This window comes from Aphis gossypii, chromosome 2 (genome assembly GCF_020184175.1).
Source record: "Aphis gossypii isolate Hap1 chromosome 2, ASM2018417v2, whole genome shotgun sequence".
Classification (NCBI taxonomy): Eukaryota; Metazoa; Arthropoda; class Insecta; order Hemiptera; family Aphididae; genus Aphis; species Aphis gossypii.
Genome location: NC_065531.1, coordinates 83,478,252 through 83,501,785, shown reverse-complemented (window position 1 = coordinate 83,501,785; position 23,534 = coordinate 83,478,252). Strand labels below are relative to the sequence as shown.

The 23,534-nt window shown below is 24.5% G+C and overlaps 3 protein-coding genes across 6 annotated transcripts; 2 read left to right on the top strand and 1 right to left on the bottom strand.

Annotated features, from left to right (window-relative positions):
• Positions 1 to 1,328: 1,328 nt before the first annotated feature.
• On the top strand, positions 1,329 to 11,090 carry LOC114124421 (E3 ubiquitin-protein ligase MARCHF5-like). Of its 4 annotated transcripts, none has more exons than XM_050200593.1 (8): positions 1,484 to 1,502; positions 8,126 to 8,196; positions 8,636 to 8,735; positions 9,605 to 9,719; positions 10,203 to 10,333; positions 10,393 to 10,583; positions 10,658 to 10,820; positions 10,886 to 11,090. In XM_050200593.1, exons 2-8 carry the CDS (start codon positions 8,141 to 8,143, stop codon positions 11,009 to 11,011), a joined length of 882 nt encoding a protein of 293 aa, XP_050056550.1. In that variant the 5' UTR covers positions 1,484 to 1,502; positions 8,126 to 8,140; the 3' UTR covers positions 11,012 to 11,090. The 4 variants fall into 4 exon arrangements, with proteins under 4 accessions (XP_050056551.1, XP_050056550.1, XP_050056549.1 ...); XM_050200592.1 differs by lacking the exon at positions 1,484 to 1,502 and adding an exon at positions 6,939 to 7,918; XM_050200591.1 differs by lacking the exon at positions 1,484 to 1,502 and adding an exon at positions 6,940 to 7,918 and having other exon boundaries at positions 8,071 to 8,196.
• A 2,214-nt stretch (positions 11,091 to 13,304) lies between these two features.
• On the bottom strand, positions 13,305 to 19,247 carry LOC114124420 (uncharacterized). The gene is made up of 11 exons (XM_027987667.2): positions 18,694 to 19,247; positions 18,103 to 18,309; positions 17,955 to 18,041; positions 17,719 to 17,877; positions 17,410 to 17,644; positions 15,116 to 15,394; positions 14,907 to 15,041; positions 14,585 to 14,840; positions 14,387 to 14,519; positions 14,170 to 14,328; positions 13,305 to 14,093 (listed from the first exon to the last, which is right to left on the bottom strand). The coding sequence occupies exons 1-11, from the start codon at positions 18,718 to 18,720 to the stop codon at positions 13,809 to 13,811; spliced, it is 1,962 nt and encodes a 653-aa protein (XP_027843468.2). The 5' UTR covers positions 18,721 to 19,247; the 3' UTR covers positions 13,305 to 13,808.
• Positions 19,248 to 19,413: 166 nt separating this feature from the next.
• On the top strand, positions 19,414 to 21,591 carry LOC114124423 (2-aminoethanethiol dioxygenase). The gene is made up of 3 exons (XM_027987670.2): positions 19,414 to 19,585; positions 20,287 to 20,719; positions 20,784 to 21,591. Exons 2-3 carry the CDS (start codon positions 20,310 to 20,312, stop codon positions 21,100 to 21,102), a joined length of 729 nt encoding a protein of 242 aa, XP_027843471.1. The 5' UTR covers positions 19,414 to 19,585; positions 20,287 to 20,309; the 3' UTR covers positions 21,103 to 21,591.
• The last annotated feature ends 1,943 nt before the right edge of the window (positions 21,592 to 23,534 follow it).

Genomic DNA, 23,534 nt, shown 5'->3' with positions numbered 1-23,534 from the left:
TAAATAATAATTGGTTATATATTATAGTAATAATTAATTTAATTATAATTATAATAAAGTAAATAATTTGCTATTAATAAAAAAATATTAGAAATCTTGTATTACATTTTAGAGATTTTTTACTGACCATGAACATTTTTATCAACATTTATAGAAAAAAATTAAAATATTTAGAAAGTTTAAAACCTTAAGTTTCCTAACCTCTGCCTTCAAATTATTTAAAATTAGTCTAAATATTATTAAAATGTGATTAAATATAATGAAATGATAATTTAAACATATGTAATGGAAAAATACTTTAAATTTCTATAAATCATATTTATTGAATTATTTGTTCAATTTTTTTAATAACAAAATAAGAAAAAACATTTAAATATAATGTAAAAAATCTTTATTATACATTTGAAATTTAAATACTATTCAATATTGTAAAAATATAAATTTCAATTCTACACGATGAATTTCCAACAAAGTTCTATTCTATACTGTATTATTTACATTATTTATTCTATTATTATTCTATACCCTATACATAAAGTTGGCAATTAGCATAGGCATATTGCACATATGATTATGTGCGTATAATTATATATTATATAGATTATTATTATATGTAATATATTAATATATTTATAACTCATATTGACATACTGTGATATCCTCTGTAAGGCCATGATATAATGTAAAATGATTGTTTTAAATAAAAACAATTAAAACTAAGTTGATATGTAAACCTAAAATTTTAAAAAACCAGAGCCTAGTCTACACCACTTTATAGTTTCACTGGCTATAACAACGACTAATAGAACGAATTATATAGTTATATACCAACATAATTTCAGCAGTCTCTAAGTATCATCTATAAATTTGTAGTTTTTTAATGATTCAAAATTATGTACAAAATTATTTTTACCAACATTTATACTTAACAAAATTATAAGTGTAAACTGTTGGTCATCATCTATAAACCGTAATAATTTATATATTTCAAATTTAAATTTTTCTATTATAGTCAATTGTTAATCTTCTTTTTAAAATATCAATTTTATAATTATGAGTATTTATTTAAAATGAATTTTTGTCAATAAATAGTTTATACAATAATAATAAAAAACGATTTATATAGGAACTTTAGTATTTACTAGGATAATGACTACACCGAGTGGGTGTAACATGCCTTGGAGATACGAATTAAATTGTTCCGCCAATGAATGATAAAAACCTTAATTTATCCCCCCACACGAATCCATTATTAAGCTTGTTGGAATTGTTAAAGGATGACAAACTGTGTGTTTGTTCTGTATTCGTTTAGTCGATCTTAGCTCAAACGTTTGGTAACATCTATCATACTTAATGTTTAATCACAAAATAGTAGTTTAGTACGTTATACGATCTTCTATCTTTAAAATTTGTCACCATTTACACGCAATTTATGCGCTTACGCTGAATATCTGTTTTTTTTTCTATTACAGAAATATGAATTTTAACAACCGATTAAAATCGTGAGTACATAATATTATGAAATATTCTTTACATTTTCAAAGGTTTACATATAAATATAAGTTAATAACATAGGTATTTCTATAAGTATTTTGTCAACTTTTTATAAAATAATTGAATTAATTTATTAAAACAGCTCTCTCAAAAAAATATCCTAGCTAAGTTACTTATGATATTAATGGTTATACCTATTAATCTAAACATTCTAAACAAATCTATAATTTTACTTTTTTATGTAATTCTTTCTATATTTAAATATATTAAGTTGATATTTTAAATTTATTACTGTCATAAAATCATTAAAATCCTCTGAACTACATACTTATTTGCATTACATTAACTGTTATGGAATGTTTACCTATTCAATTTTATTTAATAGTTTTGTAAATACTTCCGAAGTAATTATCGTAGTATTCTACCTACGTATTTACCTATAAATTAACCTTAAATTTAAATTACTAATTTTTAATAAGTAATACAACTTAACTCATAATTTTAACTTAACCTTTAAATATTTTAACTCCTTCATGTTATCAAATTCGATACTAATATAGGTTTAATACTCGTATAGGTAGATCTATAATGCCATTTTAGTAATACAGCTTTCGAGTATAATTCCCTTGAAATCTATATTATTATGACTTAAAATTAGTACACTTATGATATATTACGTTCTTTTAACAATAAATATAATTTTAGATACTATTTATATCAATATACCTATGTAATGTAATATAATAAATAGGTATTTATAGTATAATTTATAATAATGTTTTATTTTTATTGTATTTAAAATTAATTAATAATTATAATATTAAAATATCTTAGTTTTGTGCTATTATTTGTGTTCAATTATAAAATAGATGTTTCTACAATAACGCATATTCTGTTCCTAAGTACTAGTGCCGCGGGAGTGATATCCGTTTTTTGTATCTCCTGCAGCTCAAGTGCTTATCAACGGGAAACAGCGCACCAACCCTACATTATTTTATACCATAATGTTTGTCTATTTAATAAATAATAATATAATATTTATAAATTTCAAGTCTGTAACCTATTTAATTTTTGTATAAAATTGCTTGTATATATATTATTTTTATATGTATATATATATATAATATATACACATTAAAATAGGTAAGTACCTACGTATTGTATTATAATAATTATTATACATTAATAGTATCTAAATAAGTAATGTAATAGAATAGTATAACTGCAAAAATCATCTATACACTATATAAAGTTTTAAGTTATATATAGATAACTATATAAACATGTATAAATATAGTGTTATAGATAGTACTATATAATATAATATATTATTATATAATATTAATATACTATATATTATATAATATTATAGTATAAGATATCATATGATTCATTAAGCATCATCACTCCTGTGTTTTCTTATTATAATGGTTGGAATTTTTAAATATATCTACTCAAAGAACATATCGTCATAATAATAATAAAATAAGGAGTATTCCGTTGTGATACAAACTTCTGTTTTTCAAATAAGAATCCCGCTTTTTTATTGTAAATTATTTAGAACATATTTTTTAAAAACATTTTAATGAAGATACTTAGTTCAAAATTCTTTCCAGTAGTTTCTCAGTAATTAAAATGTTTATACTAAGAATTATATTATTCTTAAAACATGATTTTACAAAAATATAAAGTAATTGTAATATTGTATGATTTGTATCTAGTATTTATTATACTTGGATATTTTTTACAAATAATTGATATAATCCCTAAAATTTTAAAATCACCCAGATATAGTCCCTATATTTTCCAAACTCAATATTGTGGATCTATTATACTTGGTCGTAAAGTTAAATAACTCAAAAATTACTCGTTTAAATTACGATTCTAACACGTCAACATTTAAAATAAAATCTACTTAATAATGAACATTATAAAAGAGAAGTTCTCATTTAAAAAAACAGAAGTTTGTATTTTCACAGGTGAACACAGGACTCTTTTAATGAGTCATACAAAAAATCATAACTCTCAAGAATTTGAAAATATGGTTCTTTAGTGCATTTAAAAATTCTAAAATCAAATTTTGATTAACTTTGATACTAAAGAACATAGGATGAACATGCTTGGCTATTGGTTAGTGAGTATAGTCACTAGAACGTTATATTATGGTAATATGTATAATGTAGGTACGTGTACAAATAAACAAGTGAAAACTAATTTTTATATAGTTTACAAGTAATAATATTATAATTCTAAGTAAATATATTAATATTCTAAGTGATTTATATATATAGGTAATTCTACATAGTAGGTATGTAAGATTCCACCATCAAGTTCAAAAACTACCTGCAAGTTCGGTTGTAATTAATATCGTTTTATAACAATTGTGTGTAAGTATCTACTTACTAGTCTCTGTGGTCGGTGCATCGAATACAGTTGTTGGTTCGGTTCACAATCGTTGCGAAAGTTATAATAGAAAATAACTAAACAATCCCTCTCGTTGCCTCTCTATTGTGTACGTCATATAGCTAAAACATATACAATATACAATATACATATATATATATATATATAATGCAAGTATATAGAAAACTTAAAATGACGCTATACCTGTACTATGTTGTCTCTATCTTACAAATGTCTAACATGGCGATGACGGAATGACTGCGAAAGAGAATGCCTTCTTAATAGTTAATTAATTTCCATATTGAATAATTTGTTTTAAAATACTTCAAGTATTATTAATTATATTTTTAATTTTGATGTATTTATTATTTTAATAATAAAAATGAACCAGAACCTATGTAGATAAAAATTATTATAAAAGTAGTTTTTAATATTTGTATACCTACACATTTTAGATTCTGAACGGAGTGATGAATCGATGAATGTATTGATTTTACAATGATGTGTGTTTGTGAGTGTGTGTGTGTACAACCACTACAGCATAACTATAGTCGAAATAATGCTTCAATTTCAAACTTGGGGGGTGGTTTACGAAGGCAAAGTGAATATCCTAATATCTTTGGTGCACTATAGAGGTCAAAAGTAAAATTTTTCAACAGTTTTCCAAGAAATCAAGAATAACAAAAAAAAAGTGACGGAAAAACGGGAATTTTTACGCAAAACCAGTTTTCGACTAAATCAATTTTTTTATATGTTTGTAATTCAAAAACTAATTACTGTAAATACTTTAAATTTTGACTTTTTTTGAGTTATTTATAGATCACTGAAATTTTCGATTTTTATGAGAATTTTTTTTTTGAAGTGTCGATAAAAAACTTGAAAATATAATACAAGGTTCCTTATGAGTTGTTCTTATTGTAGCTAAAAAAAAAATCAAAAATCGTTAGTCACAATATTTTTTTATAAGCGTTTATAGTTCAAATTTTTACGAAATATGTCGAAATCGCGAAAATTTGCAAGTAATTTTGAAGTTGAAAAATCATAAAATTTTTTGTGTTTATAACTAAGAATTAAAAATACAACACTAAGTTTTCCATAAGTTTTTCTTCAAGAAGCTATAGAGATCGAAGCATCATTATAGAAAAAATTTTATGAGCGTTTGAATTTTAAATTTTTACGAAATAGAGTAACGTTAACGATTTATCCTCAAACGATTTTAAATATTTGTTATTATTTAAAGAGTATAAGTCGTAGATACTTGAAAATTTCATCAGTTATTTAGATAAGTATTTTCTTAACATGATTTAATTTTCAAAATATTTTGACTTTTTTGGAGCTATTTATAGACAACTGAAATTTTCGATTTTTCTGAAAATTTTTTTTGAAATTTTGAGATAAAAATTTTTTGGCCGAGTAAAAATACTTGAAAATTTAATATTAAGTTCTTCATAAGTTATTCTTATAGTGATTAAAAAATTATAAGAATACATAGGCACAATTTTTTTTTATTAGCATATTTTGAAGTTCAAATGTTGACGAAAATTCGTCAAAATCATGAATATTTGCTAATTATTTTGTAGGTTTAATACATAAAATTTTTTGTATAAGTAGTTAAGATTTGAAAATTTAATACAAGATTTTCCATAAGTTTAGCTTACAATAATTATAAAAGAACTTAAATTTTTTTGTATTCAAGCCATTAAAACATAAACCATCTTTTTCACCAACCACTGAAAATTATATCCTAGGCCAACAAATCATCTGCGTTCAAATAGTGTTTTGTGATTGCTATCATTGGATTCAATTTTAGCACTCTTATAATATATAATAGTGATCCACGCGGAACCTAATGTACAGCAGAGCGGTACTCATTCACCTGCTTTTTTTTCTTTCGAATAGGTACGTATTTTAGTATTTAATATTAACTATAGATATCTATATTGGTACTTTATTCAAATTTGAAAAAATAACCAATGTCCTTACGTACCTATAAATATAATATAACCTATTAAATGGTTTTGGAGTTACTTATTGTATATTAATTTTATAAACATACTAGTATACTGTATATATTTTTATATTATTTAAAACGTTTCGAAAATATTCGCTTTTTTTTAATTACCTATATGGTTATTGGTTACATTAAATATTATCATTATGTGGATAGTAAGTTAAATTTTTATCGATACTTCTTTAACAAAGAGTTTGCAAGTTGCAACTCTAAACGGCCTAAACATACCTATACTACTCACTTCTAAACTTTTTTTCGAACCTATAGAACCCATTTGATATCTGATATCCTTCTTATATTTAGAGTGAATACTGTAATTTATAGTTCAATCGGCAGTGGCCAGTAGACTTTCAGGCCGTGGCTCGTGGGTGGCGGCTGCTCTCTGGAATTAGTTGAAATAAAAAGTTCTTCAATTTCGATAATAAAATTTAATATTATTTATGTACCTACCTATACTATATTTTCCTGGTAGCTAATACTCACTGGCCACCACTTTACATATAGTAATTAATGATTTAGTATGACTAGTATGAGTATTTATGGTAGTTCGTAGTGTTTGTACTTTGTACAAGCGTTTATCAAATGCAGTAGACTACCTACAATATTTAAAACATTTATTTATTAATTCGACTAGGGGCTGGAAAGGACGATAAACTAACCAAGGCACTTGATGACAGTTGCTCCCAGAATAATACAATTGTTAAGGGGACGTAACACCCGCATATGTTGTCTCCGTCTAACAATAGTGCATAACATAGCAAATTTATACTCACCAGATCACTTTTAGCTCCGTTAGTTTAAAAATTAGAATGAATCGACTTATTATGAAACTTTTGGATAAGAATATTATCTGTGTTTGTATGTTGAGTTTTCACAATTATTCAGTTTTTAAGCAAGTTATGAACATTTTTAATTTACGCATAGCTTGCTGAATAATTGAACTATTATAAAAAACCAACATACAAACACAGATAATGTTCTTACCATTAAGTTTCATAATAAATCTATTATCTCTAATTTTTAAACTAACAGAGCTAAAAGCCATCTGCTGAGCGTAAATTTGATATGTTGCGCACTTGTAAAACTGTGTTAACTTGTTAATAATAATTTTTTAAATAATAATTTGAGTATGGCATTACAGTTTAGAATAATATATTTCTTCACCACGAGAAAAGGAAAATATAATCATAATTCATAAGTATAACAGGATGATTAGTGATTACATTAAAATAATTAATTTGGTCACCAAGAGGCACGAAGTACAATAATAACATGCTGATTTAAGAAAATATAAAATACAAATAAATTAATAGGTACACTAACCGGTCACAAGTTTGATCGTCAATTATTCAAAATTAAATCATAATTATAAATATAATAAAAAAAAATATAAACACATAAATAATTTTTGGGAGTATTAATATAGATACATAATAATATTATAATTCACATAATATAAAATTATAAAATAGGTATATTAAAACCTGTCACTTTAGCCTGTAATCAGTTGATCAATAAATATCAGGCAAATTTGAATACAAGCGCAATTGGTATATTGACCGTAAAATATAAATAGCGCAATTGGTACACTGATCCTAAAATAAAAATTTAGTTTTAGAAGCAATTGGTCCATGCCCACGGAGACAACATAATATGCGGGTAATGCGTCCTCTTAATAACCTCTTAATAAAATTAGCAGAGTGACATAATATTAACGTCCTTACCTCGAACACTTCAGGTAATCGTTGCGTAAAAAGTAATTTCGTACAGTTTATTTTGTTTCGGGATACGTTTTTTTTATAACTATTGGTTGTGTACGGTGTATGTTTAGTGGTTACTGAGTTATAGCGAGGAGCTCCGATTGGGCAACAGCAGCTGTTGATAAAAAAATTTGATAACTGCTATTACTCAGTGTTTTTATGAACAATTGATCAACAATTCCTCTAATAATGTTCGACATTATTTACCGCAGACAAACTACGTTTTGTTATCTATCACAGTACTATAATAGTAGGTACTTTGCATATTAAACCTAGTGTCTAATTGTATTATTACTTTTAATAGGTACTAATTTATTAGCACATATATGTTAGTACTTTAGGTGTTTTGGATATTCACAGCTGTCTCTTCGCAAATTAACTGATTAATTTTATTTTTTATAGAATGATAAATTTATAAATTATACACTTGAATTAATTTATTAATTAAATCACTTAGTTAAGATCTTTTAAAATGGAAAACGAAAATATCGGCCAACATTCATCTTCCTGCAGTCAAGAATCATCTGAGTAAATTTATAATGTTTGATTATTAGAGGTGGAATGAACTCTACTTGACGTTTCAATTTAAAATATTTTTACATGAACTTAATTAATAATAAATAATGTACATCAAATCAAACTCAAAGACATTAATCATTTATTAATAAGTTTTAATTAATAATTTAAATATTGTAAGTAATCATTTTAATTGGTTCTGTTTATATTCATACCATTTATTTCATAAAAACCTAACACTTTAAGTATATATAGTATATATCTGAGAGGTCATTAATATCTTATTTGCTTATTGTACACATTCTAGAAATTGTAAATTTTCTATTTTAATAAAAAAAAAAATTAAGTATACAAATTGTATAATCTAGTATTAATTTTATATTGTTCATTCTATCTCTGGTATTAATATAGGTTAAAGTATTATATTTATATGTTTATTACTCTATTTTAGACAAAAACACTGTTGGGTTTGTTTTGGTACCGATGAAGATGAATATGAAACTAACAGAGATTGGGTGTCACCGTGTAAATGTCGCGGTTCTACACGATGGGTAATTTTTTATTACATTTTAATATTTGTATTGATCTTGTCCACAAATATTTATCATGCAGTGTATGTTCTACTGAAATTTTTTTAATTTAAACTATAATATTATAGTCACACTACAATTTTAATATTGAGATATTATGTTTAAATATTCAATAATTTCTAATAGATATAAATGTATGATAAGAACAAAGAAATGAAAATTTTAAGTAAGCACTTAAAATGATTTTTTATATAATAGTAATATATGTTAATTTGGTCAAAATTCAATGAATTTGATCGGTTAGCTTTGCCTCCATAGAAACAGACCTTATTTTAAAAGCAAAATAAAATAAAATTTATATTAATTTATTAAAAATTATCCTAAAATGCCTTCTATCCCAAACCACCATATGTTTTACTGTACATGTAAACTTAATACTTGATCTCCCAAAATTAGACTGATTATCATACTATAAAATATTATTTGGTTTTAATTTTATACCTATTATTAAATTCTATTTTTTAACACTTCACTTGCAAAATTTAAAAATTATCCCATTTTAATTGATTTGAATAAGTTAACCACATTGACAATTAATTTATAAGGTGAGTTATATCGAAGAAAGAAATGATAAAACTATTAAAAAAAAAACTAATTGAATGTAGGCGAGTGTCAAATGATTGCTGGGTTATTCAAGGTTTCCTTCCTGTCACAGTAATAAGGATGCTGTTTGTCATTTTCTACATAGATATTGAACATACCATGTACCTATCATAGAAATATTTATAGCAATTAATATTTTATTTACCTGTGATTTGTTCAATCAAATTATAAAAATGTATTGTCAACAGCTATTGATTAATATATTATAAAATTGTTACCTATTTTAGGTTCATCAGAGTTGTGTTCAACGTTGGGTTGATGAAAAACTGAAAGAAAATCTTAGTATTAAAGCACATTGTCCTCAGTGCCATACACAATATATTATTGTGTATGATGAAGTCAGTAAGTTTTTTAGATTTTGCATTAAAACTTTATTAAAACAAAAAAATTTTTATTTTGTAAGGTAAGTGAAAAAAAAATATTTTCAATTCAGTATCTGTACATTTTTCTGCTATAAAAAATATTAATATCACATGAATTAAATGTTCTATTTTGGATAACTCACTTTAATTTAAATACATTCAAACATAAGTGAATAAACATTTATTTATTTGACCTAACGTATTACTATTGGTAAAATAAAATGCTTTATATAATTATATTATAAAATATACATGATAATATTCACTGATAGACCGTAAAATCATTTTTCATATCATGTAATAATTTATCAATGAATTCAAGTTTAATTCATACACAAAGACTTACTCTGTGCTAAGGTACACTCAACATCTTCTGTACAGCAGAACTTTTTTTAATTTTTATACTTGATTCAAAATATATCTTAATTATATTTAATTAATATGTTGCTATTAAAATTTACAGATTGCTTAGTTCGCATATTAAACAAACTTGATAAAACAGCTAATCAGTTATGTCCTTTTTTGGCTGCTGGTGTTGTGGTCAGCACTCTTTATTGGTCTGCAGCTTCTTATGGAGCAATAACCATGATGCAGGTTTGTTCTAATAGAAAATAAATTTAATTTTATAGAAGTTAAACTTGAAGGTTTCTTAGGTAATGGGTGAAAGAGAAGCTATAACAATGATGGAGAATACAGATTCATATATGTTGCTCTTGGTGTTGCCATCAATACCTCTCAGTCTAATTTTATGCAAAACTATCAATTGGGAAGAAACTTTACTATTATTTGTGCAACGATATACTTCACACATACCCTTGTTAAGAACCATCATGCCTTCATTTTTGTAAACCATTTATATTTAACTTATCTTTATGGTGTTACAGAAATAATTATAAATCATATTTGTGTTGTTTTTAGGTGTGAACCTATCAATAGTTCAGCTAATACAGTCCAATTCAATTCAGTCGTTAATCCAACAACTACTCTTTGTGCTGCACTTCTATTGCCAACTACTGCCACTGTAGTTGGAAATTTATTATTTAACAATAGTTCATATTCATACTTACAAAAAACAATATTGGTTAGGATTTTATAAATTGTAATGAGTGTAAATTTTCATTGATTATGTTCATATTTTTATTTCAGGGAGGACTAGTATACATTACAGTAAAAGGTGTATTCAGAATATATCAAAGGCAACACAATGTTATTAAAGAAAAAACACGTAAAGTCATTGACTATCCTGAAACTGATTCTGAAGAAAGTAATTAAAATCTGTATCATAATTCAATACTTGTAAACATCACCTGAAAAATTATATCTTAATAAAATTATAATATTAATATCTTAATATTGTAAATAAATATGTAAACATATTATTTAAAAAAAGTTAATTGTAATTAGAATAAATTGTAAAAAAAAAATATATATTATTTTAAGATAATCATATATCAGACATACAAATGTTTATAAAACTAATCCAAAATGAATAATTTCATAGATTATTGGTATAAGAAATTGCTCATAAAAAAGATACTTAATGCATAAAAAAATAGAAATTTTTAAAATTTTAATAAAATAGTTTGATAAAAATATACTTATTTATTTTACAGTTATTTATAAACATTTTTAGGCCATATTATAATATACAATTATATTTCTAATAAATATTAATACTAAATGTAAGATATGACAGAAAATTTTAAACTTTAAAGGTATCATTTCCCTGCAGTACCATATTACAAATATCATTAAAATAAAATGGTAAAATATTAAAAAATCCGCAATTGTATTGTCATCTGTTGATCGCAGTACAGAAACGCATGACTATCAATGGGACTTACTTGGTTTTGATGTTTGTTTCTGGCAATTTGCTCATTATGAAGATAAATATTTGGCAATCCAGAACAATAGTCATAATACAATAATTGATAGTAAAACAACTATTCGGTCAGAACCGAATAGTGAATAGGAATTAGAAAGAATAGCGATTCGTGAAATGAAAGAAATGCATGCATAGCGTCCTTTGTATGGCATGAACAATCAACGAACTCTTATTTTTAGGTGAGTCATTAGGGGGTTGTAAACATTACTTTTATCCATGATCATTTGTTAAAAGTGGTGCTCAGCCAAACAGATTTTCATTCAACTTCAACACCATGATAAAATAAATTTATTTAAATCATATACAACATTTCAAATTACAATCATGGTACTTAGAACAATTTGTCTCGTCCCTATTCCCTAGTATTAGTTATAAATAAGAATCAAAAATAATTTGTTTTGTAGTTACTTCTATTCTTAATTTGATTTACAGTGTGAATAACTATACTTTGAGTAAACCGTACTATCCACTTATTTATGTATATTTTAGGATTTTTATTATTTTAAATTTAAATAATAGAATCTGAGGTTGTACCTCAGATACATATTTTATTATACAACAAATACTTATCTATAAGTAAGTTTATGATGCATTGGTTTTTTTAAAAATCATAATAATTTAAGACATGTAGAATCTAAGTAGATGTTCCTAACTATTTATAATACTCAAATTTCCAAAAATATACGACAACAAAAATAATTAGACATCTATATTCTTATATTTAAATACTAAATATATATGTAAATGTAACAATTTTTTGATGAAGTATTTGGTATTACTATTTTTTTCATAGGATTGTTAAATAATATAATATTATAGATATAATTGAATTTTAGTCCAATACTACTGACTGGATTTAAGCTAATTGTATAATTTGTATACATTTTATTTTTTGGACAGTTGGACAATGCATCATGCATGTATTGAATGTGTTTATTGTTGTTTGTTTTTACCTATGTAGAGGGTAGAAAAGTAAATATGCTTCCATTACAAACTTAAACAAATCAATAATTATTTTGACAGGAGCCGAGAGCTGAATTTAGTTTGTATATCAGGCATACAATATTCTTCGGGGTGTCAAGGTTGAATGATCAATTAAAATACCTATCAGAAACATTCACAATCAGTAAAATGTTAAGTTAATAAAATTTAATTTAAAAAAAAATTAATTAATCTAACTGTGTAGGTAAGTGAAAAGTAATATTTGTTTTCTACTTTTGTTGTTTTTATTATGTAAATGACATACAGTATACTCCATTTGTCCATTCTATACTTACAAAAATAATTTAAGATTTTGAGTAGACCAATCAATTTAATGATTTTACAATAATGTGTGTTATTTTCTGTCTACCATCATCTTTTGGAGTTATAAAAGTGTGTTGATTTTGATTTTTTTTTAATGGAAGTGGCTTTAGTAACAATATAGACATTAAAATTTTTATTTATTTAGTATTAAATATTTTTAATTGATCAAATATTTCTTAATAATATGTCTATGATAGAAAATTCATCTATTCATCTATTTGGTACTTAATTATTTTTTATTTGATGGGGGGTGAAGGGTTATTAATCCTAGAATAAATAAATTGTATTGTGTAAAAAAAAAAAATTATGATTTTATTTTAGGCAATATATGTTTTAATCTTCTATTCTTGAATTCCAGCGATAAAATATTTTAAATAAATGATTAAAAGATGTTTTTATTTGATTTTTTGTAAATACATCATAAAATACATCGAATACATATAAATCAATAAATAAAATACAATAATGATAATAAAAAAAAAAAAACATTTATAAATTTGTTGTTGAATATCCTTTTGAAATTCTTACAATAGTTATTAATTTCAAAAATATAAATTTACACACAATATCTTATATAAGCCCACATACTTCATTTATACTTGTAATCTAAGGTAGACACTAGATTAGGCACTCATAGAGCTTTGGGCACTTACTAATTATTTACATTAGTATTTTTGGGAAACTAACAGAAGATATACATTTAAGTATCAAGTGCTTTAGCACATTTAAAATCCTATCTATCATTGGAATGTCCAAACAAGTAAAGATTCTACTGATCAAGCTAAACAAATTTAATATTAAATAGTTATGAAGTAGGGTTATTCAGTGGTACTTTTATTATAAATTTAATACAATAATATTTGACAGAAAACAAAAAACTTATTCTAATATTTCATTGTTTACAGAACTCTGAGAGATTAAAATTTCATCATTTTTGTTTTCTAAACATAAACTGTATTCATTACATAAATGCAATAAAGCAACATATATAACAGATACACTTATATTTTCTTTCATATTTTCCGGCAATATTTTTGGCAAATTTAATATTATATCTGCAAATGAAATATTTATTGTTTCCTCACCATTTGGTTTAATAATATTCATAATATATTTTTTAAGTTCATGCATATCTATGTATCCAGAATTACTAGTAGGGTACTCCTTAAAAACAAGTTTTAATAAATATAATAAATTAATAGCTTTTGTGTGTAATAAAATATGTTTTTAAATAACTTACTTCAAAAGCATTATCTTGTGTATTTTTTTTACTCAAAGCTATTTTTAAATTGTCACCATTATTTATTTCAGTCATCATTTCATCTTTCTCGTTTTCACACTCGGTATCCATGACATCTTGGTCATTATAGTCTGTATTCTCTACTGGAACTTCATCTAACTAAACATAATTTAATATTGGTTAAAAAAAAATAGATAAATTAAAAAAAAATGTATACCAATAAACTGTTGCTTTCAATATTTCTTTCTGGAAACAAGAACAATATATTTGGATTTGTATTAATATTTAATTCCTGAAATTCATCTTTATACCAGTTAGGAACCATATTTATATACTTGCAACATTCTAATCTGCAATGAACAAAAATATGGTAAGTTTTGGATACTACTATCATAGTTTTCAATAAAGTACTAACTGTCTGATAGGCCTAATATTTGATTGATCAAATGAAGTAATTAAGTTATTACTTGGTTTCCATTTAAAGTAACTACATTGATTTTTACCAGAATTTAATTTAATATTTTTCAATATTGTTGAGTTATCAGAGTAAAAATCAACTTTAAATTTTATAGCTTTTGATTTGTTATATTGATATTCAGAAACATCATTTTGAGATTGTAATTGAGATGTTTGAGCTATACGTGACTTAATATGCATTGCTTTCTGTTTACCTAATGACAGTAATTTATAGAATATGCATGTATATCAATGAACAATATACTTGAAAAAAAAATTACTGTTAATTGTCATCATTTTGAATTTCTCATTCCAGTGATTGGAACATTTAAAGTAAGACATTTTTTCACGATTAAAGAATGTATAATCACTACTATTTGTTGTATCCACCATTTGTAATGTTTGAGATAAAGAATCTGTAAAATAAAAAGTCTTAATAAATAACAAAAAACATATACATTTTTAATAAATATAACAATAATGCACTTACTTAAATTATCTTGTCTACCAAATACTCTGTTATTGTGAGTAGATGATCCAAAATCTGTAGGTGTTATTATTTCTGAATTTGGTTCACATAAATCTACTTCCATTGAATCATCAATTTCTTCAGAATTGTTAGCACAAAATTTAGATGTTTCTTGATTAAAATGTGTAAGAATATTGTCTAATTTGTTCTGGTCAGTATCATCATCAAAATTAGTACTTTCATCACATTCAGCTATAAATTTATGATATGGAGGACAAATTTTTCCATTTTCAATTAAAACTATAATGCAAATAAAAATGTGAACAATATAATAACTTATTAAACAGAACTTTTTTTAGTAAAAAGCTTAGTACCTATTCTTGTTGTATGCAGTCTACCATATACTTATCGTTCACGCATAAACCAAGTCATTTCTAACAAGTCGACAACTAATCTTAATTCTTATCAAAGTTTTTAGTAATTATGTTAATTGTTTTCCAAAAAATGTATACATTTGAAAGAGAAAATTGATTTATTTAAAAAATATATTCATATGTTTTTAGCAGAATAGTGAAAAAATTTTGAAGACGAGTGATGACTCATTTGCATGTTTTATAAGAGACATCAAATCATAACATAAATATTTTCTGATAACTATTTTTTTTAGATATTTATGATATTCTATATATCTACCTATATGTCATGATATTTTAATTAAATATAAAAACATATAGTAGACCGCATATGACAAGAATACCAAATGTTTCAATATTGGACAACAAAAGTGGTTTCTGATAAAGATTGTATTTAGTTAGTATTTTAGTGGTGAAAAGTAAACAATTCCAAGTACTTAAAAAATAATAGAAAAAATAAGAATTTTTTTATTTTGTTTTAATAAAAAAATGTATATATCTAGGCAAGAATACAACCAAATGATTAAATATTTATATCATTATAAACATTTTAACGTTTTATTGTTTTAATTTCTAAAGGTATAATAAAATTTTTGTAAGTAAAAAAATTTCAAAATGTAATATAAGGAACCTCATATGTTTATTTTTTATTGGAAATTAAAAATTAAAGTTGAGCATAAATCATTTTAAGCTATCATTTTATGATAGAACAAACATAACTAAATTATTTAAGATATGTCTATGTTGACTTATACATGAATAACAGTTAGTAATATTACATAAAAAAATATTATAACACATGTGATTTGTTATTAGAAAAAAATAATTCACTTAACCACACTACTGACAGAAAAATAAATTTTTAATAGTTATATAAAATATACTTAGAAATAAAGGCCGCTCAGAAACATTTATCACTGAATCCAAATTTCTACCATTCATTACTATATTATTGTGTCCTACATCATGAACAAGGTAAACATCATAGATTCTTTGAAATAAAGCAACTTCCACAGCTTTTTTATATTAATACATTAATTATTTGTCACAATTATCCAAATATCAATACTAATTGATGGTTAGTAATATTTATGATTTAAAATATAAATCAAGATATTTATTTGGAATAAGTAGTCTTTCTTTTCTATGCATAATATTATATAATATACTATTTAATACTAATTTCCAATGTGTAATATTGAATAATATATATGAAAACATTAAATGATTGAAAAAACATTTAAATGAATAGCAATATATATTATTTTTAGGTATTTCCAACACCAATTTTTATTTATTATTATAAAAAAAGTTAATTGTATGTTATTGTTTTTTTTTTTTTTTTTTTATAAGCAATTTAAAACTAGATAATATCTATATTCGGGCCACTGAAAGAGAGCTACTTTTTCGCACATACAAATCACAGATGTCAGATTTCTGTATAGAAATATATATAGAAGTCTGTAATACAAATAGACAGGTGGAGGCAGAGCGACGACACGTGTTGTCGTGTTGACGGTGGCCAGTGTTTTTGGAGGGTTTGGTGGTGGAAATGCGTGAGACCGGACAAATTTTGGTCTCCGCCCAGAAGCGCTCTCTCAGTGACCCGACTATAGTTTTAAATTACCTTATATTTTTCATTCAGACATACAAGTTCATAATTAGAATGAAGGTAATACTTAATACCTTTTATTAACATAAAATTTTTTTCTCTACCTCAAACATTAAATGTTTTATGTACTAGTGAGTAGTGACTGCACCTTTTAAAAATAAGTCTACTTTTCTGATATTTTTGATTGATTATATGTGTATGCAATCCATCCCCACTTGAATTTAAATAAAATAATATTTTTAAATATTACAACTAAATCAATTTAAAATAATTTTGCATATTATACTTACAACTAACATCTTCCATTTCATATACTTCTTCTTGATTTTCATTCACTTTAACATTTTTAGAAACACTGTACTCTGGCCAATAGGGCTTATTAGAATACTTATTAACTAATATTCTTGAAGGTTTTGAATAGTCAATGATATCACTATCAAAATCAACTCTTAAATAATTTATTTTTGGTAACATTTTGGTTTCTTTACAGCATAATTTATCTGCTGTTGTTAACATTAGTTTTTTCTAAAATTTAAATTAAAAAAATTTAAATTATTAAAAGCTTACAGTAATTTGAATGATAAATATTTAAAATATACTCTATATTTTTGTTTTATTTTGGTCTCATTCTCTTTAACAAACTTTTTATTTTTTATTTCTGACAAAAATTCTTTGATTAATTTATTTCCTGTTATCCAAATATCGTCAACTCTACATGAGTACACTTTACTAATGGCATCAAATGTATTACTAATTTCCTTTGTTTATGAAAAAAAAAAACAATTATTTAACAAAACAAAATGGAATAATTATGTTCATTAAGTATCAAATTTACCAAAATATTTGTCTCTTTTGATCTCTTTACCATTTGTTGTACACAACTGATTAAATCTATATCAAATGCATTAAGCATATTGATTTTCTACACAAAAATATTTATTTTCAAGTATGTATTGCAAAATGTTAAATTAAATAATTCTTACATTTTCCAAGTATAATGTATTATACTTTTTAACTTTATTATTCAAGTCCCCAATGGATAAATTATTAAGGTACAGTTCATTATTTTCGTCCTCAACACAAAATTCTTGGTTCAATATAGCGTTAAATGAAATTATTTTATCATGATTTATATCTCTGTGAAAATTCTTTTCATGTTTGGATGATTTTTTTTTTGATGCATTGTTTATCTGAAAATTATGCATTAATATTACATTTGTTTAAAAATTATACACACTGTAAAACATTTGTTTTGCTTATACATAAATTAACAGTTATAACTTCAGCTTCATTTTTTTATAATTAAAATAATTTATCTTTTTTATTTGACAAAATGTCATCTAAAATTAGGTATATTGAAATATTTATATTTACTTTTTAATGCTTAATTGATTTTGAGATAAAATTGAATTGAGCTTTTAACATTATAGTTTATATTAAGCTACATAGTTAATTTACTAAAACTAATTAAAGTAAGTGTATCCAAAAATGATTTTACTATAGACTCAAAATTATTAATTAACTATAATATGATACAAAACTGTGTTAATGTATCAAGAATAATCATTACTCACACTATTAATTTGATCTTGATAGTCCATGTTAATTAATATTTTATTGCAGTATAACTATATTATGATTTAGTCTAGAATAAGAATAAAGATGAACCGCAGTTGAGACACACACATGCAATACACTGTTGCAATCTAGACTGAACCATGGTCGTCCGCAGCTTTTATGCACGCTGAATTGCCTAAGAAGTTAGTATCAAAGAAACACCATCGCTTGTAGGACTGTAGTAAATCCACAAAATGAATAAAATCAGAATGAACTCTTAAAAAACAGTGATAGCATCAGTCATAATTTGACAACTATTTTCATGTTATACTTATAATCTTGTATTTAGTGATTTTACATTACCATGAACCATAGATAACTAAATATAAACATCATGAATTTAAGACCAAATCATTAATATTTAAGTAATTATATTCATAACGATTAACGAGCCAAAAGTCAAGCTAGAGCCTAAGCGAGAGACACCGGTGTATAAAATAAAATAATAACACGGTGTAGTCAGTAAAGTTGGTGTACCTATTATCTTATTTATCTAGACATTAGACAATTATATGATTATTGATTTTCTTGTGCTTATGCTTATGCCGAAATATATATATATAGCACAGCGGCAGCTTTAGCCGTGGTTAATATTAAACAAACATGAAAGGTCTGACCTCTATTGACAGTGTTATGAACTATTTGAAATGGCGCGCTATAATATTAACATGGTTGATATAAAAATGTATTACATTTTTATTTTTTAAAAACAAAATTACTGCTTATTAATCATCATTGATATTAAACGTACATTTAAAAAAAACAACATATATTTTGTGCTAAATAAAATTAATAGTTAAGTATAAACATAAATCCTTTTGGCTATTGCGTTCCACAATGTACTGCCAGGTAAATATGAAAAACGAACAATATTGATTAATGATTAAATTAGTATAACTTTTATTTTAAAGTTTTTTAAAAAAAAATCATCTTTTTACAAAATGTTTAACTGATTTAAGTATTAGAACGAAATGAAAAATTGTGTTATGAATGGCATGAACTTTTACGATTTAAAAGTATCAAAAATTTGCTTCAAAATCGAAATATCAAAAAAATCTGAGGTGGTAAGATGTTCTAGATAATATTTTCAAGTTTTTAGATCTTTTCTTCTCACAATCCTTAATTTTACTCTTATAGACAATAATTAATCATTGACGACACGACTTTTGTTAATTTCATATTTTCATCTACTCTGCGGTGAAACCTGCACTTGACCGTGGGAAAATGCGTATATTTATTAATTAGTTTCACCATAGATTAAACAAAAAGAGATTGGAAGATTAATAATTGCGTATTGATAAGATGTTACGAGAATAAGACACGGAATATTCTGTGATAAAGTTACATTTTAGTAGATAAAATAAATTTGAAATATTAATTGATAAAAACCAAAATTATAAAACTTTATGTAACTTAACGGAATTTTACATGTTCTCTTCTGTTCGTTCAACAACAAAAAAAAATTTTCAAATCAGTCTTATGTTCTCGAGCGTAGTTTATGTACGCATTATTATTTTTTTAAAAGTTAAAATTTTAACATTATATTTTAGTTGAATTGTGTGCATCGGATATTATGACATCAAAAATCGAATGTGTTATTAAACAAGCTATAACCACTTTTTCTGGTTCATATACATCAAAGGCATTTCATGATAATTTGATTAAATTGAAACGTAATGCCAATGAATTGGATGCACGGTCAATCGGCTTAGACTTTAGATTATTGCGATGGGATACATATGAATTGAACAACAATCTGGATAAATTGTCTGGATCCACATTTATACGCCGTCATCAAGCTCCTGTTACTTACATTGAAGTGTTTGAAGATGAAAATGTATCAATTGGAGTGTTTGTGTTGAGAGATGGTGCTAAAATTCCTTTACATGATCATCCTTACATGTATGGTGTGTTAAAAGTTATTTATGGTAAAGTCAAAGTGCAAAGCTATACACCCGTGGATAAAGATTACAGCCAATTAAAGTAATTGTGATGGTAAAATATTATTATATTTTTAAGTTTGTACTTAATAGTTTTATGTTTACAGCGACTGTAACATCAATGCAATAAAACTAGCCCCAATTATTGTTGGAGAAACAGATGATCCATGTGTGCTGTGTCCAGTAGAAGGAAATATTCATCAAGTGGATACTATTGATGGTCCAGCTGCATTTGTTGACATATTAGCTCCTCCATATAAAACCGATATTCCAGAAGTAGGTAAAAGATGTTGCAGGTACTTTAAAGAAGTAAATATATCTAAAGATATAAAATTAGCCATTGTATCAGATCCTAGAGATTATTGGAGCGATACAGCTCCATATACTGGACCTCAATTTGGTATACATTTTGAACCTAAAACTTAATAGTTACATTCTGCAAATACTTTTATACATCATTTAAAATAAAATAATATTATTTTATGACTACTAGTCTAGTCATCAGTGCCTAAATCTAATAATTTTACTTATACATTACATTTTATTTTAGTTATGGGATTTCTTGTATTTTAAGTTAAACTGTATTTTTCAAAAATTATTTTTTATTAGACATTGATATTATGAGATACAATTTAGACTTTAAAAAAGATACTTAATTATCTAGATTACCTACTTTTATAAATTACTAGCTAAATTTTATGAATATGTATGTATTTAAATTTTAAATTGATTTCCATTCATTCAATAAACATGTACTTATAATTTTTTTATTAATTAAATTTTTAAAATTGTTTTTAAAATATTATTCTTCTAAATAAATTTGTATTCATAAATATATTTTGTCTTAAAAGGTGATATATTTTAATTATACAGATGTATAATATATAATTGTTATATTTTTTTTTATTTATTAAAATTAATTATAAATTGAATTGGTTATTCTTTTTTTTATATAGTCATTTTATAATATACATGATTATATGTATCAAGGTTTAACATAATAAAGAAATAAGAATGGACTCAGCTAAAAGTTTCCTTCTTTCCCTTTGTTACTAAAATGTTAACCCATATTAAGATGTGTATAATACTATAATACTTATTCTACTATTTAACTATACCTATTGGTGTCACATTTCTTTATTTACTATTACTTTTCTTTGTACTACACATACACTTTCCATATTCTACAGGCTAGATTTTTTTTTATATTAAAATAACTTAGTTATGTGCCCTTGTATCTGTTAATAAAACATTAAAATTTTATTTTATTATTTTTTTAAATTTCAAAATGATATTTTTAGTTACTATTTTAATGTATCAATATGTGTTATCGATTATAAATAAAAAATTAGTTGACATTTTTGATTCATAATAAAATTATAATATAGTTGTTCAGTGTCCACCATAAATCTTATAATAATAGACTGGCCTTGCCTATAGAAGTATAGAATATAAAGTAGCTGTAGTAATAACCGGTCAGATATACTGCTGTAATATACAGTATAATAACATCATTACATAATATCAGTGTTGTCATTATATTATGTATAATATTAATATTATTATTAATTATTGTGCAGTCACAAGTCCCACACGAAGAGCGCCCTCTACCTATGATTGTTCTACATCTACAAAAGGCCAGTCTATTAGTATAAGGTCTAAACATTCATCAAATTTAATTTTAGTAGATATGGCTTTTCTATTAAAATAGTTTTTTCTTTGTGTAACCATAACTTTTTATACCATTTGAGTTTCTTATTTAGGGGTGTCATTGTATCAACATCTAAGCTGGTCAATTCTCTTTTCACCATTAAATGACTTTTTCTTCATCATAGTACTAAATACATGTATTTTATATATGTATTAGTTTAGTTTAGGGAGTTACATAATTAATATTTAATGAATCAAAAAAATTGAAAAATTGTAAGTAGAATTTTTGTAATGCCTGCATCAAAAGTTTAATTATCATTGACGATTCAAGTAATGAAAAATGGCTTTTTTTCAACCAATGAATAGTAAATGATTTTTATCTGATTAGTCGGTGGAAAATTAGAAAACCCCACTGCCTAGTGGTCAGAATGATTACTATCCAAATCAAATGAATATCTTACAAATACCATTTAAGTATTGATATGTTGTATCGATTATTTATCTATAATATCAAATAATAGAGGGAAGGTAAGACAAATTACCCTAAGAAACATTATAATTTTACTCACAATTAAGTATTTTTGAATAGTGATGGTGTATGTTTATTTTCTTTTAGATTCTGAGCGAAGTAATGAATATATTCAGCCATTCAAGGGTGTATTTAGATATAAATAATGGAGGGGAAAAAATGCACTAAATAGTAAATATGTAGGTAATCATACAAATGCTCTTGAAAAATAATTAAATTATCCCAGTTTAAAATAGTTAATACACTTTCTATTGTCAACAGGTACATGTTGTTTTTATACTTATTTAAATTCAATTTATTGAAAAAAATCATTATACTGTATAATGTATATATTATTGTTATACATAAAAAAATTAAAAGTATATAGGTAAAATTATAATGGCTGAATATGCCTCAAATGTTTAATAGCAAATGTATTTACAACGTCTTTAGGTTTTATACCTGTTACTAGTTACCATAGTAACTATAAAAGTATTATGTATAAATTGGTACAGTCAAAGGGGAGGGGGGCACAAGCTCCATGTGCCTCCTATAAATGTGTCATTGAATGTATTGGCTCTACAATAATGTGTATATTTTTTAATTTTGGATCAATCTTCAGTTTTTGAAATTTTATAAATTTTACTTTGAGGGTTGTTTTAGGTAGAAAATTTAATCTAATTTATACCTACTTGAGAAG